Source organism: Diceros bicornis, chromosome 35, assembly GCF_020826845.1.
Source record: "Diceros bicornis minor isolate mBicDic1 chromosome 35, mDicBic1.mat.cur, whole genome shotgun sequence".
Taxonomy (NCBI): domain Eukaryota; kingdom Metazoa; phylum Chordata; class Mammalia; order Perissodactyla; family Rhinocerotidae; genus Diceros; species Diceros bicornis.
In genome coordinates this window covers 9,580,166-9,598,381 of record NC_080774.1, presented here as the reverse complement: position 1 = coordinate 9,598,381, position 18,216 = coordinate 9,580,166, and the positions used below count along the sequence as shown (strand labels likewise).

Sequence of the window (18,216 nt, the reverse complement as noted above, 5' to 3'; positions counted from 1 at the left end):
TGCTTGAGGTGGGTGAAAGGCAGCAGGATGCAAAATGGTACAGGTAGAACAAACGACACTTTTGAAAAGGTAGGTGGGAAAAGATCCAAAAGAAAAACAACAGGACATTCCCCCCGCTTTTCTAGTGGGTAGTTTTCCCTCCTTCTTTCTGCTTTTCTGTATTTTCTGAATTTGACAATGTGCATATATGACTTTCATAACTGGGGAGAAATCGTTAAAAACCCTAAACATTGTAAAGCATTTTCCTATTCCACAGACTCAGTAACCCTGTTGCCTAAACCGCTCACCCCACGTCCTTGACAACCGACAGAACCTTGTGAAATCAATATGAAACACCTGCAACTTGTGTAACTTATCCTCCGGTGTCAGCTTGGCAGCGGCTGCTGAGGATTAAACCCTGCCGAATGCTTTCCTGCGGAGTATCGAATCCTCACGTCGACCGAGGAGACGGTTCTATTATTATCCCTCTGCCAAAGACATAGAAACCGGAGCTCAGAGAGGTTCAGGCTCCTGCCCAAGGTCACACAGCTCAAGAATACGAAGCTGAGAGCCCCACGAGCGGTGCCTGCCGCCGCGGCTCGAGCACGTGAGGTCGCCAGCCTTTTGGCTCCTTTCTGAAGAAGGGCCCGGAGAGAGGCGCCCGTCAGGAGTTTCATCTCCTGCATCGGATTTTTAAAAACCAGAGGAGAGCAGAAAAAACATTCGGGGGCACTCACCTCTCTCTTCTTATGTCTTCAGCTATGTTCCTCGCCTGCCCTCTTCCTCGCTCTTCCTCGTTTTGTTTATTTCATTTTTTTTTTTGCTTTTAACTAATCACTCAGTTAACAAGTCAGCTTTCTGAAGCCAGGGTCAGTACCTAGCGCCTCTACCAGCGCGATAAAGAACTCAGCCGTCACCGATCCGGAAGTCAGAAAGGTTTAAATCAAATCATCCTCCACAACAATGACATTAATTATGCTTTTAACACGTCGCACTGCTTTTTTTTCTCACTTCACGCCACATCTGTGTGAACAATATCCCAAAGATTTACGGTTTTCTTTCGTAATTACAGACATCCAGGCTGCTCACTTATCAAAATACTTGCTGAGCAATCAGGCGATGTCGCCTTCTCTGCCAAAGACTTGTGTTGGCAGCAGTCATTCAAAACGAAAATGTTGAATCAGGACTTGTGTGGCTTCGGGGGGGGGGGAAGTATTTCGACAAATAATTTGCCTGTCAAGAAATATAAAAACAGGAGAGCGCGCATCCTGGTGCATCTTCCGGGAGTGCTGTTTTTGTGGGGGGCTGGGGTGGCGTGGGGGGACGGCGAGCAGGGAAGCTCCAAGCACCAAGAACACATCTGACATTTGGTTCTTGTGTCTGAGGATAAAATTTAATGAGAACAAAAATATGTCTTCCCAATTCCCCTAAGAAATCATTAAAACATTTTGTTATTCTTAAATGTCTCGGAAATGAATTAGAGCCCCTAAAGGGGCCGTTCGTACGGCCGTCTCCATCAGCTAAGGCTCCTCTTCTCCAACTCGGTGACAGCTGGGGACGTCCGTCTCCCCTGCCCTTCCATTTCTGGGGAGACGTGTGGAGTCAGCACCAGGCTTGGAACCATCCTTTGGGGAGAGGGGCGAGAGGGCATGAGGACCTTCCGGAAGGGTCTGCACCAGCCTGGGGGGGCTCTCACGGTCCCTGGTTGGCACTGTGGTCCTGGCCCTGTGATTGTGTTAACAGCCCTATCTCCAGAAAGATGAAGGTCTCAAGTGAACCCCAGAAATGATGCCTCTTTCCAAGGGAGGTGGTAAGCCCCTCCTCACCCCTAAGCACTAGACTCGCCGGTGCTCCCCCGGGTTTGAGACGACAAGTTATTCGAGCCGTGATCTGGTCCCCTCTGCCACCACAATGCAAGCTCCCTGAGGACTGGGCCCGCGTCTGCATCTGCGGGCTCACGGCTAGGTTCTCAGTGTCTCACGAGTGCCAGGCACACAGCAAGCACTTAATAAATGCTGTCTGAGTGAATAAACACGTGACAAGTATAGAGCTCTAGATGAAACAGTACCTTTTCATTCAACCTTTAACCCTTCCTCCTCTTTCTGCATCTGAGTCTTATTTCTAATTCATTCAACAAACAATTATGAGGTGCCTACTGCATACCAGGTTCTGGGTACAGAAATTCAGTATGACTCAGTCCCAGGCTCAGAGCATCTCACTTCCCCTAGGGAAGCCAGACACACGTGATGACGAGAGTAGCTCAGGCTCCAATGTGTAGAAGAGGAGACTGAGGCTCAGGGAGGTGAATCAACTCGTCTGCAGTTACCTAGTGAGTAAAGCAGTGCACTAGGATTCAAACCCGGGTCTGGCCCTGAGCCTGGGAACACAAGCCGGTCTCAGTGCTGCCCCCTGGTGCTATAGGCGACGTACTGCGGGGTCCAGTGAAGAGCCTGGTGTGGGGACTCTGAGGCATCTCTGGGGTCTGTTCTGGGTCATTCTCCAGTGTCATTTGTCACTGAGACTGTGGGACCGGAAGGACTGAAGAAAAGTGGGAAATAAGAGGGTTTATTTTTCCAAAATTTTTCCAGATATCTCTGCTGAGAGTGGAGACATTACAAGCAAAAAGGCTGCAGGGAATGGGGCCTCTCGGCCACGTGCCTGGTGTGGTCCCCAGTGAGGGTGACAACGACCCGGGCTGCAGACACGGCCGTCTCGGCCTCACGCCATGGGGCTGTGTCCTCGAGGGGGCACAGAGCCCCGGGGGCCCCAGCCACTCTCGCCGCCAGAGCATCCTCCCTGAGGAAACGCTGCAGCCGTGCTGCCCCTGCGAGTGGGGTCCCGGAGCTCGGGCCCAGGGCAGCGCGGGTCGAGTCGCAGAAACCTCTGCAGTGGGCTGAGTGGTGGCCCCCAAAACAGGCTCCCACGCCCCAACGCCTGGACCCTGTGAATGCAACCTCATTTGCAAAAAGGGTCTTTGCAGACGTGAATAGTTAAGGATTGGAGATGAGATCATCCTGGACGACCTGGGTGGGCCCTCAATCCAGCGACTGACGTCCTCAGGAGAGAAGGAGCTGGAGATTTGGGACACGGACAAAGAGAGAAGGCCATGTGAAGACAGAGGCAGAGACCGGAGTGATGCGGCCACAGCCAAGGGACCCTGGAGCCTCCAGAAGCTGGAAGAGGCAGGAAGGATCCTCCCCTGGAGTCTTCAGAGGGACCACGACCCTGCGACGCCTGGATTTTGGACCTCTGGCCTCCAGAACTGGGAGAGAATAAATATCTGTTGTTTTAAGCTGCCCAGTTTGTGGTGACTTGTTACAGCGGCCCCAGGAAACCAACACAGCCTCCCACGTGTAGCCAGCGGTGACACGGAGCAGATACTCTGGAATCGTGTGTTGAATGAGCTGAGACCTGAGCCCCATCTGTCCACATCCGACCCTGGCTGTGGGACCTCAGGCAGCAGACTCAACCTCTCTGTGCCGTGGCAAAGGGACTGGTTGGCCTGTTCCCTCGGGGCTTGTAACACGAAGAGGGTAGAACAAATCCGGCTTGTACAGGGGGCCAGTGCTTCTCAAACTCTGCTGTGCTCACAGAGCCCCCGGGGAGCTTGCTAACGTGCAGAAGCTGACTCGAAGCCTGCAATGGGGCCTGGGGTTCTGCATTTCTAACACGCTCCCAGGCGAAGCCCATGTGTGGGCACGGACCACACTGTGAGTAAACAGGCTAGACGCCTTCCCTCCTCACCCAGCCCACGTGCCTTCAGAGGGGAGGCCCCACGCCAGCGTGGCTGTGTCAGTCTCCTAGGGCTGTCGTAACCAAGTGCCACCCACGGGGGGGCTTCAAACAACAGATACCTAGTCTCTCGGTTCTGCAGGCCAGAAGTCTGAGATCCAGCTGTCGGCAGGGCCGTGCTCCCTCTGAAGACTCTAGGGGAGGATCCTTCCCGCCTCTTCCAGGCCCTGGTGGCCTCAGGTGTTCCTTGGCTTGTGGCCGCATCACTCCGATCTCCGCCTGTCTTCACATGGCCTTCTTCCCTGCGCCTCTCTGTGTCCTCTCCTCTTCTTATAAGGACATCCGTCATTGGATTTAGGGTCCACTCCAAATCCAGGATGATCTCATCTTGAGATCCTTAACTAACTATATCTGCAAAGGCTGTTTCCACATAAGGCCACAGTCCGAGGTTCAGGGTGGACAGGAATTTGGGGAGATCGTTATTCAATCCGCTATAGTTGCCCAAGACAGACGGAACGAGGGACTTCCCCACCCCCAAATACAAAGATCCCACAAACGACCCTGGTGTCAGATATAAATGACTTTGCTTTCTCCATGGCTAGGCTTAGGTCTCACTTTCCTCTTCATAAACCCCAGCCCCGGGCACCCCAACAGCGCGATTCCTGCGGCTGCGTGGAAGGAGCCGGGAAAGGACCAGGGTCTGTCTGGGGGGAGGGGGTTGGCACAGTGGGGTCTTCTCCCAGCTCCACTGCTGTTAGGCACATCACCACACCTCTCTGGGCCCCCTTTTCTGAGTCAATAAATGAGAGGGCGGCAGGGGACGGGCCGTTTTAAGAAAGGGAAACGTTTTACAGAAGTACATCTATGTACCTAAGGTATACAGTCGAGTGTTCTCAAACTGGCCATCCTCTGCAAGGCAAACCCCATCAAGAAATAGCACCTCCGCCCCCAGAGGCCCCCCCCTGGAATGATCCCCTCCCAGAGGAACCACTCTCGTGACTTCCAACAGCACAGGTTAGTTTTTTTTAAGTGAGGTGAAATTCCTATGACATAAAATTTACCATTTTAAAGTGAACAATTCAGTGGCATTTATCACATTCACAACGCTGTGCAACCACCACTAGTTCCAGAACATTTTTATCCCCCAAAAGGAAACCCCACACTGATTAGCAGTCACTCTCTATCCCCCCTCCCCTCAGTCCCTGAAAACCACCAATCTGATTTCTGTCTCTATAGATTTGCCTATTTGGGACATTTCTTATAAATGAAATCCTACACTCTGGGACTTTGTGTCTGGCTTCCTTCACTTAGCATGTTTTTGAGGCTCATGCACGTTGTAGCACGGATCAGTACTCCATTCCTTTTCATGGCTGAGTAATATTCCATTGTGTGGAGAGACCACATTTTATTTATCTATTCATCCATTAATGGATGTTTGGGTTGTTTCTGCCTTTTGGCCATTGTGAATAGTGCTGACAGATTAATTTTTGCCTGTCTTCATATTTTATGTAAATAGAATCATATAGTATGTGTTCTCTTGGGTTTGGCTTTTGCTGAACATCAACTTTTTGAGGTCTTTCCTCCAGCGCCCTCTGCTGGCAATGGGGGGGTGGTTCTGGTGGGCAAGACACTCCACCCCCAAGAAGGTCCAGGTGGAAGATCTCACCAGGAGCCCCCAAAGCTCCCTGGCTGACATGGGAAGGTGGTAGGGAAGATGGAGGGAACTGTGTGGTGACGTCGCACCAGACTGGGTGTGGACACCCTCACCTCCCAACCCATAGAGGGCCTGGCTTCCCCAGGAGTCTCGGCCTGTCCCCGGATCCCACTGTGAGAAGGTCCCTATATAACGGTCCTAACAGCAGTTCCTGGTTGTTAATTATTCAATTATGGAGCCCAAGCGTTTCTTACCTGGTGCTTCAATTAATTGCTTGTAAACACTCAGGAAAGCGGCCTCGGCCTCCTGACTTCGCTTACTAAGGGCCACCACCTTTGGAAACAACAAGATAAAGAGTCAAGTGTAAACACGGCATCTGAGTCTGCAAGCGAATCTGACAATCTCTATGTGTGCAAACATGGCGGGGGGTAGGGGGTGAGGAGATTAAGGTTAAAAGTATGGAGTCAGAAAGTCTGGCTTCAAACCCCAGCTCCACTCTGTCCTGGCTGTGTGACCTTGGGCAAGTCACTGGCCCTCTCTGATCCTCAGTTTCCTCATCTGTAAACTGGGGGTAAATAGCAGAACCTACCTCCTAGGGGATTAAATGATGCTGCATATAAGTGCTTAGCACAGGGCCTGGCACCAGTAGGTTATCAACAGCTAACATTATTACTCTTGTTATTAAGAGGCAACACAGGAGGTTCAACATGACATGTTTTGGGGGAAAATGGGACATCTGGGAATATTTCTTTTCTTTTTTTCTTAATTGAGGTAGTATTGGTTTATAACATTATAGATTTCAGGTGTACATCATTATATTTTGGCTTCTGCATAGACTGCATCGTGTTCACCACCCAAAGTCTAGTTTCCACCCATCACATACACACGTGCCCCTTTTCCCGCCCACCTCCTGTAACCACCAATCTGTTCTCTGCATCTATGTGTGTGCGTGTTTATCTTCCACATATGAGTGAAGTCATACAGTATTTGACTTTCTCTATCTGACGTATTTCACTTTGCATAATACCCTCAAGGTCCATCCATGTTGTTGCAAATGGCACGATTTCATCTTTTTTTACGGTTGAGTAGTATTCCGTGGTATATATATACCACACCTTCCTTATCCATTCATCAGTCAATGGGCACTTGGGTTGCTTCTGCATCTTGGCTATTGTGAATAACGCTGCAATGAACACAGGGGTGCATAGATCTTTTGGAATTACTGATTTCATGTTCTTGGATATATACCCAGCAGTGGAATAGCTGGATCATATGATATTTCTTTTTTTTTTTTGTGAGGAAGATCAGCCCTGAGCTAACATCCATGCCAATCCTCCTCTTTTTGCTGAGGAAGACTGGCCCTGGGCTAACATCTGTGCCCATCTTCCTCCACTTTATATGGGACGCCGCCACAGCATGGCCTGACAAGCGGTGCATCGGTGTGCACCTGGGATCCGAATCCGGGCCGCCAGCAGCAGAGCGCGTGCACCTAACCGCTACGCCAAGGAGCTGGCCCCTAATATTTCTATTTTTAATTTTTTGAGAAATCTCCATACTGTTTTCCATAGTGGCTGCACCAGTTTACATTTGGGGACTATTTCTTGCCACTGAAACTTAAAGGGAAATCATTAAAGCTCTTGTAAGATATCAGACGGCTTCGACAAATATCAAGGGTGACAGAGCTATGTGAAGCAGTTCCAGGCATACCGAAGGCGCTCAATAAATGCTTCTTGCCTGATGAATACGTGAATGACTAGACAACCCCGGGGTGAAGAGCTACATTCACGCGCTGTTCTCTTGCTCATGGAGTTTTTCATCTGCCAGTGAGACTCCATTAGATGCGCTCCAGCGAGCCATTTCTGGGGCTTTAACCATCTCGTCCCTCGGCTCCCGGCTCTGAAGTCCCAGCTCCGGCCCCACAGCTGCCTCGACACTGGCTCTCGCTGGCCTGTCCCCTGGGCATAGCCCTGGTCCTCCCTGGCACAGGGCTGGAGTGAGCTCCCAGCCCCCCGGGCCACCATCCCTACCTCCCCCAGGACACTGTGGGCTGGAAGTCCCCCTTGGACGGGAACAGCTTTACTCTGCCTGGCACCGACATATCTGTCCCTCTGGTGCCAACCTCCCGAACAACGAATCTGCGGGGGTGTCTACTGTCAATCACCCTCTTTCAGAGGTGAGCTTTTCTTACGAACCCCAGTGATGCCAAGAGAGGGGGCATCTGTTATCGAATCCCCCCTGGAAGTGAGCTCTGAGAGGGCGTCGCCTCACAGAAGGCGCTCGACATCATGCATTGAACAAATCCAGGTGGGTCCCACCCACTCTAGGTCCTGCCTGTGACACCAGCCTGGAGAGATGGCAGGGGCGACTCTGAGACAGCCGTTCACAGAGGCGGCCCACCGAGGCAATGCCTTGGAGGCAGGCCGCCTGGGTTCAAGTCCCACGCCACCACTAACTAGCAGTGTGTCCTGTGCCTCTACTTTCCATTGGTAAAATGAGGATAATATATGACAACTGCCCTCAAAGGGCTGTGGGAGGATCAAACAATGTAACACAGGGAAAGCCCTCTGCAGACCTCCTGGCACGCCTTGAGCCCCACAGACACGTCACCTCTTGGTGTGACTGATCCTTCCTTCTTGCCTGTTACCGGGACAGGTTCTGCCCAGCGCCGGGTGATGAACCTCAGCTCTGCTCATCTCTGGTGTCTTACAAAGACCACCTCCAACACAGCAGTGCACTCTGGGAAGAAGAATTGGAAAACCATCGCGGTTCCTCGAGGCTTCCAATACGGCGGCCACAAGCCGCGTGTGGCTACTGAGCCCCTGAAACGTGGCTGAACGAATCGGGGTGCGCCGTGAGCACGCCGAACATCACAGACTTAGTATGAAAAGAAGAACGCACGACAGCTCATCAGGAGTTTTTATACCGATTACATGTTGACGTGATAACATTTTGGATATGCGGGTCAAATGAAATCTATTATTAAAATTCATTTCACCTGTTTCTTCTTTAGACATAGATCCCACAAAATGTAAAAGTTCATGCGTGGCTCACGTTATGTTTCTATACGACAGCACAGCTTGAAGGTTTTACAAGGTCTATGCTGAATTCATTCTTTAAGAGAGATGGAGAGAAATGTATGGGGGATGTCGAGCAAGTGATCCTGAAGAGGTCAGTCACAAAAGCTCCTTCAGCTCTTGTTGTTATTCGAGAACAGTCCCTGGTCTTTCACCTTCTGGAGTGAATGACAATCTCTCATTCATTCAACAAACATTCCCTGAGCCTCTGCTATGTGCCAAGCACTGTGGGCCGAGAACTCAGCGGTAACGCAGACTCAAGCCCCACCGTGTGGGCCTCACAGTCCGGTGGGGAGACCGACACTAAAGCAGATTCCCCAGGTAATTCATTAATGACAAGTGCTAAACACTTCACAGGAGAAGTTCAGGGGGCTTAAGAGTGTGTAAGTCACGGGGGTGCCTGACCCAGTTTGGCGGGTGAAACATCAGGAACTGTCTCTCCGAGATGAGGAAGGTGACACGCAGAGAGAATGTTCTAGAATCGAGGCAAAGGGAAAATCACCAAGTGTGGGCAGATTTTTATTCTTGCTGAGATGGCCGAGACGTAGTTTCTGCTCTGGGGGCTCACAGCTGAGCGGGAGACACAGCTCCGCCCAAGAGGAGCCATGACCCGGGAGGAGGTGATGCGGAGCTGGGGTCTCCAGAGTAATGTGAGGGGGCAATTAATTCAGAGTTTGGGGGCGTCCATGATGGATGAATACTACCACCACTAAAGACAACAGTCAGAGTTCCCCGTGTGCCAGATGCTCCTACTATTCACGAGCATCCCTGTCCACGGACACGCCAATCACAGAAGGCGGCTGGTGTCACGAGGCCCCTCGTACAGACGAGGTAAGCAACTTGCCCGAGGTCACCCAGTGAGCAAACGGCGGAGCAGGATTCACACCAGGTCTGGGCTTCAAATTCCTGCTCTGGCCCCTGGCCCCTGGATAGAAGAGGAGCCAGTGGGGACAGTCACACAGACCACGTGCTGCCTCACGATGTCATCCACGGCTGTACCAGGGCAGGGGCTGCTGTGCTGTCGCCCTGGAGCCCAGGAAGAGCCGAGAAACAACAGCAATTCCTCTCTTGATGTCCAGACGGAGAATCACCAGAGATCAGCTGGCAGCGAGTCTGAATGCTCCACTTCACAGCCGTCCCCGGGAGCACATGTGCTGGCTGGGGTCTGGGGGAAGGCACAGGAATGTTCCAGCAACTTCTGCAAAGGAACTCGGCAGGGGTGGGGCAAGTGCCGGAAGATTCCTTCAATGTTTCCCTGGCCCTGCCCACAGCACTCTCTGCTTTCTGTTTATGGCACTCACCAGTTTGTATGGTGTATACTTTATCTGTGTAACTGTCTCCTTACAACATCGGTCTGCCCCACCAGAGCCGCGCTGTCCACCGTGGTAGCCACTAGCCCACGTGGCCACCGAGCACTTGAAATGTCACTATTCCAAATTCAGTGTAAAATATGGGATTTCTAGGTCTTCAGGATGAAAAAAGGATTGTAAAATAACTCAATAATTTTTTATATTGATTACATGTTGAGATGATAATATTGTGGACATATTGGATGAAATAAAATATATTATTAACACTAAATTCACCTGTTTCATTTTACTTTTTAAAAGGTAGCTACTGGAAAATTTGAAATTACATATATGGCTTGCATTATATTTCTACCGGACAGCACTGGTCTCAATCAGAGGTTGGCAAACCATGGCCCTTGGGCCAAATCTAGCTCTTGATCTGTTTGTGTAAATAAAGTTTTATTGGAACACGGCTACAGTCATTCCTCCATGTATTGTCTATGGCTGCTTTCATGGTATAAGGGCCGAGTTACTCAGTTGTGGCTGCAGAGTTGAAAACATTTACTCTCTGGCCCTTTACAGAAAAAGTTTGCTGATCCCTGCTTTCGAGGTTCATCTAATGGCTGGATCGTATTTTCAAAAGCAGAGATCGAAAACCATCCTGGAATGGCCCTCAGTTTGAATCAGCTCAACTTTATGCCTTCCGTGGGAAATATGACTCCTGAAGACAGTCGCCATTTGCATGTCCTGCCCAGTTCAGTCTTGTTTTAGAGCGATGACCTGTCTGTTTCTAGAAGGCCAGGTCTAATGGTGTTGGAGCCTGATCCAGTGCTGGGCCGAATGTCATTAAGCCTCTCTTGACCTCAGTGTGCCCATCCATCAAGTGGGAAGACGATGTTCCATCTGCCCGAGAAGCTGTTGGCAGGAATGAGCTAACGTGGCGACGACGCGTCCCGTGGAAGTTGGCAAAATTGTTCTAAGACAGCAGATCATGCTTCTAACCACATGGGCTGCCTTTTCCAAGGTCTGCCACTCGAACGCATTTCACCCACGTGCCCAGAACAGGTGAGCTCGGCATAAATAAACGGCCACGTGTCTCTGCCACACGGCTGGGTCCACATGACTGCAGAAGAAAAGTGTCCAGAACGACAGATTTGGCTGGTGACAGGCAGATCTTGGAAGGCCATCTGGGGAAGGAGGAGGAGGAGGAGGAGGAGGAGGAGGCGGCGGCGGCGGCCGCCAGCTACAGACGCCAAGGAGGTTACATCAGAAATAGCTCGGCATCCGATGGGGCACGCGGCATTTCCACCACCTGCTGTAATAAGGGGTGAGATGTGTTTGGTCCCCTGAGCACGAAAATACCAGGTGTAGAAGCGGTTAAGTCAGAAGAGAGGCAAAAGCCTGCTCTAGCCGCCTAGCTCGTCTGTCAGGTGGTTAAAAACGGCAGATTCGGGCCCCGGAGGCTGAGCCTCCACGAGCGTCTGAGACAGCAGGGACGAGATCTCCTGGCCGTCGAGAACCGCTGCATGTCAATCTCTTTACAATTAATGGTCAGAGCTGCTAGAAACTGAAGCCTTACTCTGTGCTCAGTGCCTGATCTCTGGGATCTCCCCCGACAACTCTAACATAGAGGAAGAAACTGAGGTTCAGAGAAGTCAAGACACTTGGCCAAGATGAGAACTAGTTAGCGGCAGAGGTGGTATCCGCACCCAGAGTCCTCTCCTTCCAGGCCCAGACCTGCCCCTAGAAACCAGTAGTGCTCCCAGTGTGTTGCACAGTCCCCTAGGCGTGAGAGGGGGCCTGCACACGCATGCGCTCTCCACACATATGTACAAAATACATTAGCACGCTGGATGCCCTGACAAGAGCTGCAGGGAAAAGCTCTTCAGCTCAGCTCAGCCCAGGGTTTTCCCAAACGCATTTGGCCACAGAGCTTTTATCTTCAGAGAATAAACCTGGAAACTAGGTTCCATGGAACATACTTTGAGAACAGCTTCCCTCTACCACTGGGTCCGGGGCTCTGGGGAGGGTGGGGCGTGGTGGTCCTGGGAGATCTGGGGGCCTGACGGGATCTGGTGCAGCAGGAATGCTGGAAGAAACCAAAGACTGACGGGCAATTGCGAGGCAGGTGCTCAGAGGGCCTCAGAATTGGCGCCTGTGAGGAGGCAGAGCAGTGAGGTCTGGGGAGCAAAGGCAGCAGCCCAGGGCGGCAGAGAGGGGAGCCTTCAACAGCCGCCGGGCCCGCTTCTCCCTGCGGGTGTGCAGATCTGGGGGGCAGGTGGGGAGCAGAGAGCTGCCAGAAGAATGAGGGGAGACCCAGAGAGGAGGGGGTGCAGAGAGGGGGGGTTAGGAGCGGGGGGCTGGAGAGCAAGGGTCACGGACACCGCGGGGAGCGGGGAGAAGGGAGGCAGGGACACGGAGGGCTGCGTGGAACCGGGGCTCCGAGTGAAGGCAGCACGGGGTGGGGGGGCGTGTGGAGCATGGAGAACAAGGGGGCGGGGGCCGGGCCGTGGAGAGGGGCAGCAAGAAGCCCCGGCAGCCTCTAGCACGGTGACTTGCTCAGAAGTGCTGGAGGGGAAGGGGCCGTGGGGACACTTAGGGGCCGCCGCAGGGTCTGGGGGAGGGATGGTGCCCGGTCCAGGGTGGTGCGGGAGAAGCAGAGAGAAGAACGGATTCCAGAGACGATTTGGAGATAAATTCCTGATCCAGGACGAGGTGGGGGCTGAAGGTGGGCAGGGGTGCGGGGGCGCGTTTAGCCAAGAGAGGAGCAGGCTCGGGGGGACACACCTCAGGAGCAGTCTATAATCAGCTGAAGATCTTTCTGGCTGTTGTGTTGAGAGGAACAGATTGTTCCGGGCTGTAAATATTCTAGAGGAGGGGGTGAACTGGGGTGCGAGGAGGGTGGAAAGTTCAAGGAGGCTCAGTCTTAGAAAGAACTTAGAAATGGGCTACCTTATGAGGTACTGAGCTCCCCATCAGGAGAAGCATCCAAGGACATGACCATCTCTCTGTGAGACTGTAAGGGTACTCAGGGAGACCTGCACACGGGGGAGGCTCGGCTAGACTATCCAGAAGGCTCACATCTCACTCTAAGAGTCTCTGTCATAGGTCCCTGGGATAACATTTACATTGTTTGGCTGATTTGAGAATTATTATTATTAATAATAATAGTGACTACATAGCACTGACTCTGTCAGGCACTGTGCTAAGTGCTGGACACATACTAACTCATTCATTCCTCACAACTCTGCAGGGGGCGTTACTGCCCATTTAACAGAAGAGGACATCGAGGCACAGATGGGCGGAGGCCACATGGTGTGGGAGCCAGGACTCAGACCAGCTTAGTTGGACTCCAAAGCCCCTTCTTCTTACCCCGCTTGGGACTGACCCTCTGGTGGGCGGCTTGTGGAAGGAGCTAGAATATCTGAAAGTGCCGGGAGCAGGGGCCAGGGAACGGGGAGGCCGGGAGGAGCCGACCCCCGCCCTCACACAGCGTTTGCTGGGCCCGTCCCCGGGCGAGTGCTAACGCTCTCTCCGCCATCAATCACCGATGTGGCCGAGCGAGTGAAAATTACAATTTACTGTCGGGGCTCAAACAAGGAATACGAGTTTGACTCTTGTTTTGTAGCTGTTGTTGAGCTGGGCTCCCTAGGCTCCTGCCTGGACGGGGCAGGAGGCTGAGGCCCTCTCTGGCCTTCTGAGGTCTCGTGGCCACCCCCTCGAGGGTCTCTGGGGTCCCAGAGAGGCCCCGTCCTGGCGGCCCAGAGCCAGCACCAGGCGGTTCTAGATCCCGAAGGGACGGAGCAGAGTTAACGTATCTGGCCCCTGTCGCTGTTTTGACTCCTCAGGTGAAAGTCACTAATTCAGATTCAAGGCTTGAGGCCCTGCTCCCAGGGCTGCAGGCCTGGCTTCTAGACTCTCCCCCAACACCGCAGCCTGCAACCTCGAAGGACACAGGTGGGAGCTCAGTTAGGACAACAGCAGGGGTGTTCACTGAGCACCTACTATGTGCACGGCCCAGGGTCACCCCGCCCCCTCCCCAGGTCCCCCAAACACATGCTGAGTGCTTTACATGCATTAACTCACTTGATCTTTGCAAAACTCCCACAAGGTGGTGTCATGGACTGAACTGTGTCCCCCCAAATCCTTATGTTGAAGCCCTGACATCACACTCTGACCGGACTCGGAGATGGGCCTTTAAGGAGGTAATTAAGGTTAAATGAGGTCATAAGGGGGGGCCCTAATCCGAGAGGACCGGTGTCCTTATAAGAAGAGGGAGAGACACGGGGGACGCAGGAGCACAGAGGAAGGAACGCAGTGAGAAGGCGGCGTCTGCAAGCCAGGAAGAGGGCCCTCACCAGAAACCAGCCCTGCCGGCACCTTGATCTTGGACTCCTGCCTCCAGAACCATGAGAAAATACAATTCTGTTGTTTAAGCCACCCGGTCTGTGGAATGTTATGGCTGCCCAAGCTAAGACAGGTGGGCTCGATGGTTATTCCCATTTTACAGATGAGGAAACTGAGGCACAGAGATTAGAAAGCACCCAGGGACACAGCAGCTATCCAGTGAGGCACCGGGTTTGGGCAGTTTGCCTTCCCGGGGACTAGAATATTGCTTTCTCAAAGTGGGGAGGCCGGGAGGAGCCAGCCGGCCGGGGGCGCTTTTACCAAGAGGAGGGACAAATGGCTGCATCAGTGGGGACTGTGTGACAGACGCCAAGGGGGGAAGCAGCTGTCTGACAGCAGAGGTTTGAGATTCTAGAGACCAGCCCCCTCCCAGCAGGCCACACTTGTACCCTCAGCCAGTTTCCACTGGATGCACTGGGGGGGTGCAGCATGCAGGCACCCCCCCCCCCCGCCAGGGAGTCACCCCCCAGGCCTGTCCAGCTCCAGACGCCTTCTCATCCCAGGTCTTGCCAGCTCTCAGGTCTGAGCCCACCAGGGAGAGTGGGTGTGTGTGTTCACGGCTGTGTCCCCTTCATGCAGCCTTGCACACAGTCGGTGCTCAACAGATGTCTGCTGAAGAACGAGCGTCACTGTCTATGTGTCATCTTTAGCGGTGATGCTAAGGCAGGAGATGAACTGGTGGAAGAGGGGATCCCTCCTTAGAGGTGTCCGGAGAGGCACCAGGGGCCTCGACCGATGCGTGTGTTCCGTTTAAGGGAGAGTGTGAGCTCGGTCCACACGGCGAGTGTCTCGACCTCTGAACACCGGGCTCACCCGTCGGGTCAGCGTCTGAAGACGGCAGGCCTGCGCCGACGCTGACTTTATCTGGATGTGGTTCCGTTTCCCCAACCAGACTGTGGGCACCCAGAGGGCAGGACTGGCTTTATCTTTACGACGAAATAAGACAATGCACGTAAAGTGAGAACACACTGCCTGACCCATCACAGACGCCCAGGAAATCCATCTTCTCAGCAGATATTAACGAGCATCTCCTAGAGATGGGGGCTGTTCTAGGCCCTGGGCATTCGACACCAAGCAAGACTCACCTAAATCTGTACCCTCACGGGGCTGACACTCTAGAGGCAGAGACGGGCAATAAAATAAACCATCGTACAGAATGTGAGAAATTGACCAAGCGCAAGGGAGGAAAATAAAGCAGCGAGGGGGCTAGGAGTCTGGGGCAGGCTGTGTGCTGCCGAGCGGTGCCAGGGAAGGCCTCGGGAGAAGAGGACGGTCAAGCAGACTTGCAGAAGGGGAGGGAGGGAATCGTGCAGAGACCTGGGGAAAGGGTACTCCAGGCAGAGAGAATAGCAGGTGCAAAGGCCCTGGGGCAGAAGTGTGTTTGGCTTTGGGTAACAGCAAAGAGGCCAGTGTAGCTGGAGAAGGCAAGTGAAGGGGAAGAGGAGGAGAGGAGGTCAGGGAGGCAAAGGGCAGGGGTGGAACCTTGCAGGCCACTGTGAAGACTTGGACTTTTTCTCCGAGGGGGATGAGGAGCCACTTGAGCAGAGGAGGGACATGATCTGACATACGTTTTAACAAGATCCCTCTGGCTGTTGTGTGGAGAGTGGACTGAGGTGGGGTGGGCTGGAAGCACGGAGACCAGGGAGGTGGCTACTGCAATAGTCCAGGCGAGCGAGGATGGCAGCTCAGAGCAGGGTGGTGGCAGTGGAGGACGGGAGAAGTGCTCGGGTTCTGATAAATTCTGAATTCAAGCCACAGGATTTGTTCCTGGGGGACACAGAGTGGATGTGGGGAGGAGGTGACAGAAAGAGGGGAGTCACGGAGACGCCACGGTGTGGGGCATGAACCGCTGGATGATCTTGAATGGCCACCGCCATGATTTCGCCCCTTCAGAGTCCAGGACGGGACGGGCCAGGAGTGGGCACTACAGCTGCACTGACCAAGTGAACAAAGGCACGGACGAGACAGGAAGGAATTTAAGAGGCTCTCTGAGCCAATCCTTCCAAACTACAAACTTAATTAAAACCCCCAGTGAGAAAGCATGATGGAGAATGACACCCTCCTGGTAGCCCACACTAAGCTGCAATCTGGAAGGTTCCATGGCGGTCTCCTGCAAACTCCCAGATGTGGTAATGAGTGACCCATAGTGGGAGGGGACAGAGGCCCAGGATCTGCCCCTCAGGTCCCGGGCACACGCCTCGGGGAAGCCAACAGCAGGGCAGGAAACAGGAAAAGTTGGACTGGAGAGTGAGCCGACCCAGCTTCTGGTTTCAGCTGGGGCCTTGTGTTCCTGTTCACCTTTCGGCAAGTCCCGCCCCCTTTCTGAGCCTCAGTTTCCCCCTCTGTACAGTGAAGGTGGCGGGCTTAGGGTCCCTACTTCAGTTGTGCAAGGATACTAGTTCCCCCAAGCAGAGAGATAGACAGACAGACAGACAGATACCCTCCTCCCCACACACTGATCCCCCCTCCACTAGAATTTTCATCAAAGGCAGGGCAAGGCCTCGGAAACCCACCAGGGCTCTGACCCAGGGATGTGCCTGCTGGGGGAGCACCAGGCCAGGGAGAGAAACACCGTGCAATTTCATTCTAATATTTGTAATTATTCCCAGGCTAAAAATAAGGCACGGAGCAAAGTGTTTTCAAATGTCGGCACTAATGAACACTTTTTATCCAACATAATACAGGGCCCCAGATGCATTCATGTCAGCTCCCTGAGATCTCGTGCGCGGCGCCCCACGCGGGCTGCCTTTCACGGCTTGGGAGCAGCCTAAAACTGAGCTGTCCCACGAGCGCGCGCTGCCAGGCCCGCCATTAGCAACGGTATAATCATCAATTACGTCCCATAGCAAACCACTGATTTTATAATTATCAAATGAAGTTCTAACTTCTCACCTCTGCTCAGTGGCAACTAATATTGTCTCTTGGTTCAAAAAGGAAGCTTTTTTCTTTTTTTATTCCCTTTTCCTCTCACGCGCTCTCTTCTGGGGAGAAGAATTTCCAGGCCTCCACGTAAGACTGCATTTAAATTGCCTGTCACTCAAAACAAAGGCGAACCACTCATTTGTAATTCACCAGCCACCTGAACAGATGGCCTGTTTTCCTTTAAGCATCCACGCACCGAAGCACAAAGATCATTTTTCTATTGTTAAAACTGTATAAGCTGGGGCTTTTTTTAGCAGCGAATACACAATTTCACTTCTCTTCCGAGGGCTCCTGGCATGAAAGGGACAGGAGGTTTTCTTTAGTGCCTTACAAATAAATTTTGCTTTGGGGTATTTAAAAAATCAACTATATGCTCACATAATGAGCCGAAAAGCTATCCAGGCCGTATATATAGGAGGGCAGGATGGAAGTTATCTCCTGTCCTGCCTGGGGCGTGGCCAGTGTACGAAAGCGGATGATCGAGATTCATTCTCACGGGCGCTGGAAGCATCCTGTCCCATTTCCTCTGTTGGGAGCTGCCGACACCACGAACGTGGCTTTGTGCTGAGTCGGCCGGCAGGGTACAGGAGCAGAAACAGCCCGGGAGCGCGTGCCCCGGCTGGGACCTTGCTGTTCCAGCCAAAGGTGGGCTCCAGCTGTGTGTCTGACCTTCTGGCTACTCGTCCTAAAGGGACAAGCCACGGCCGACTGCCACGGAGCCCCTGCCTACAACCGCCTTCCCGTGGCTCAGCCTCTGAAGGCCAGGCCTGCGGCGCCCACAGCTCAGGTTTTCTGCGTAACTGATTAGAATCATAATACCTTCCAATTTTAATCTGGAGCTTTTTATAATTTACAAAGACCTGTCACAGGAATGAACGCATCTGAGCTTCCACATGCTCCCAGGGGCGGCCCTGGGCGGGCAAGATGGTTCCTGTTTGAGAGGCCCAGAGAGGCTGATACAGTGGCTCCAAGTCACACAGGAGGGGCCGAGGCGGGGTGTGAACGGGGTCTCTGGAGTCAGAGCCAGCTGTGTGGCAGGGAGTCTGGGGCTGGAATTTGTGCGACCCCCCCCACCCCCCGCCCCACCTGAAGTAGGAGAGCACCTTTCATTTTGGGTAAATTAGAACAGACGCAGGTTCACCCCTGAATGTCCCCTTCT

General features: G+C 53.0%; 1 protein-coding gene across 1 annotated transcript in view; it reads right to left on the bottom strand.

The window, feature by feature from the left end:
- CUX2 (cut like homeobox 2) overlaps window positions 1-18,216 on the bottom strand; it is a 251,201-nt gene that overhangs the window by 53,225 nt on the left and 179,760 nt on the right. Inside the window, 1 exon segment of the mRNA XM_058531414.1 lies at window positions 5,620-5,698. Within this exon segment, the coding sequence (XP_058387397.1) occupies window positions 5,620-5,698 (79 nt within the window).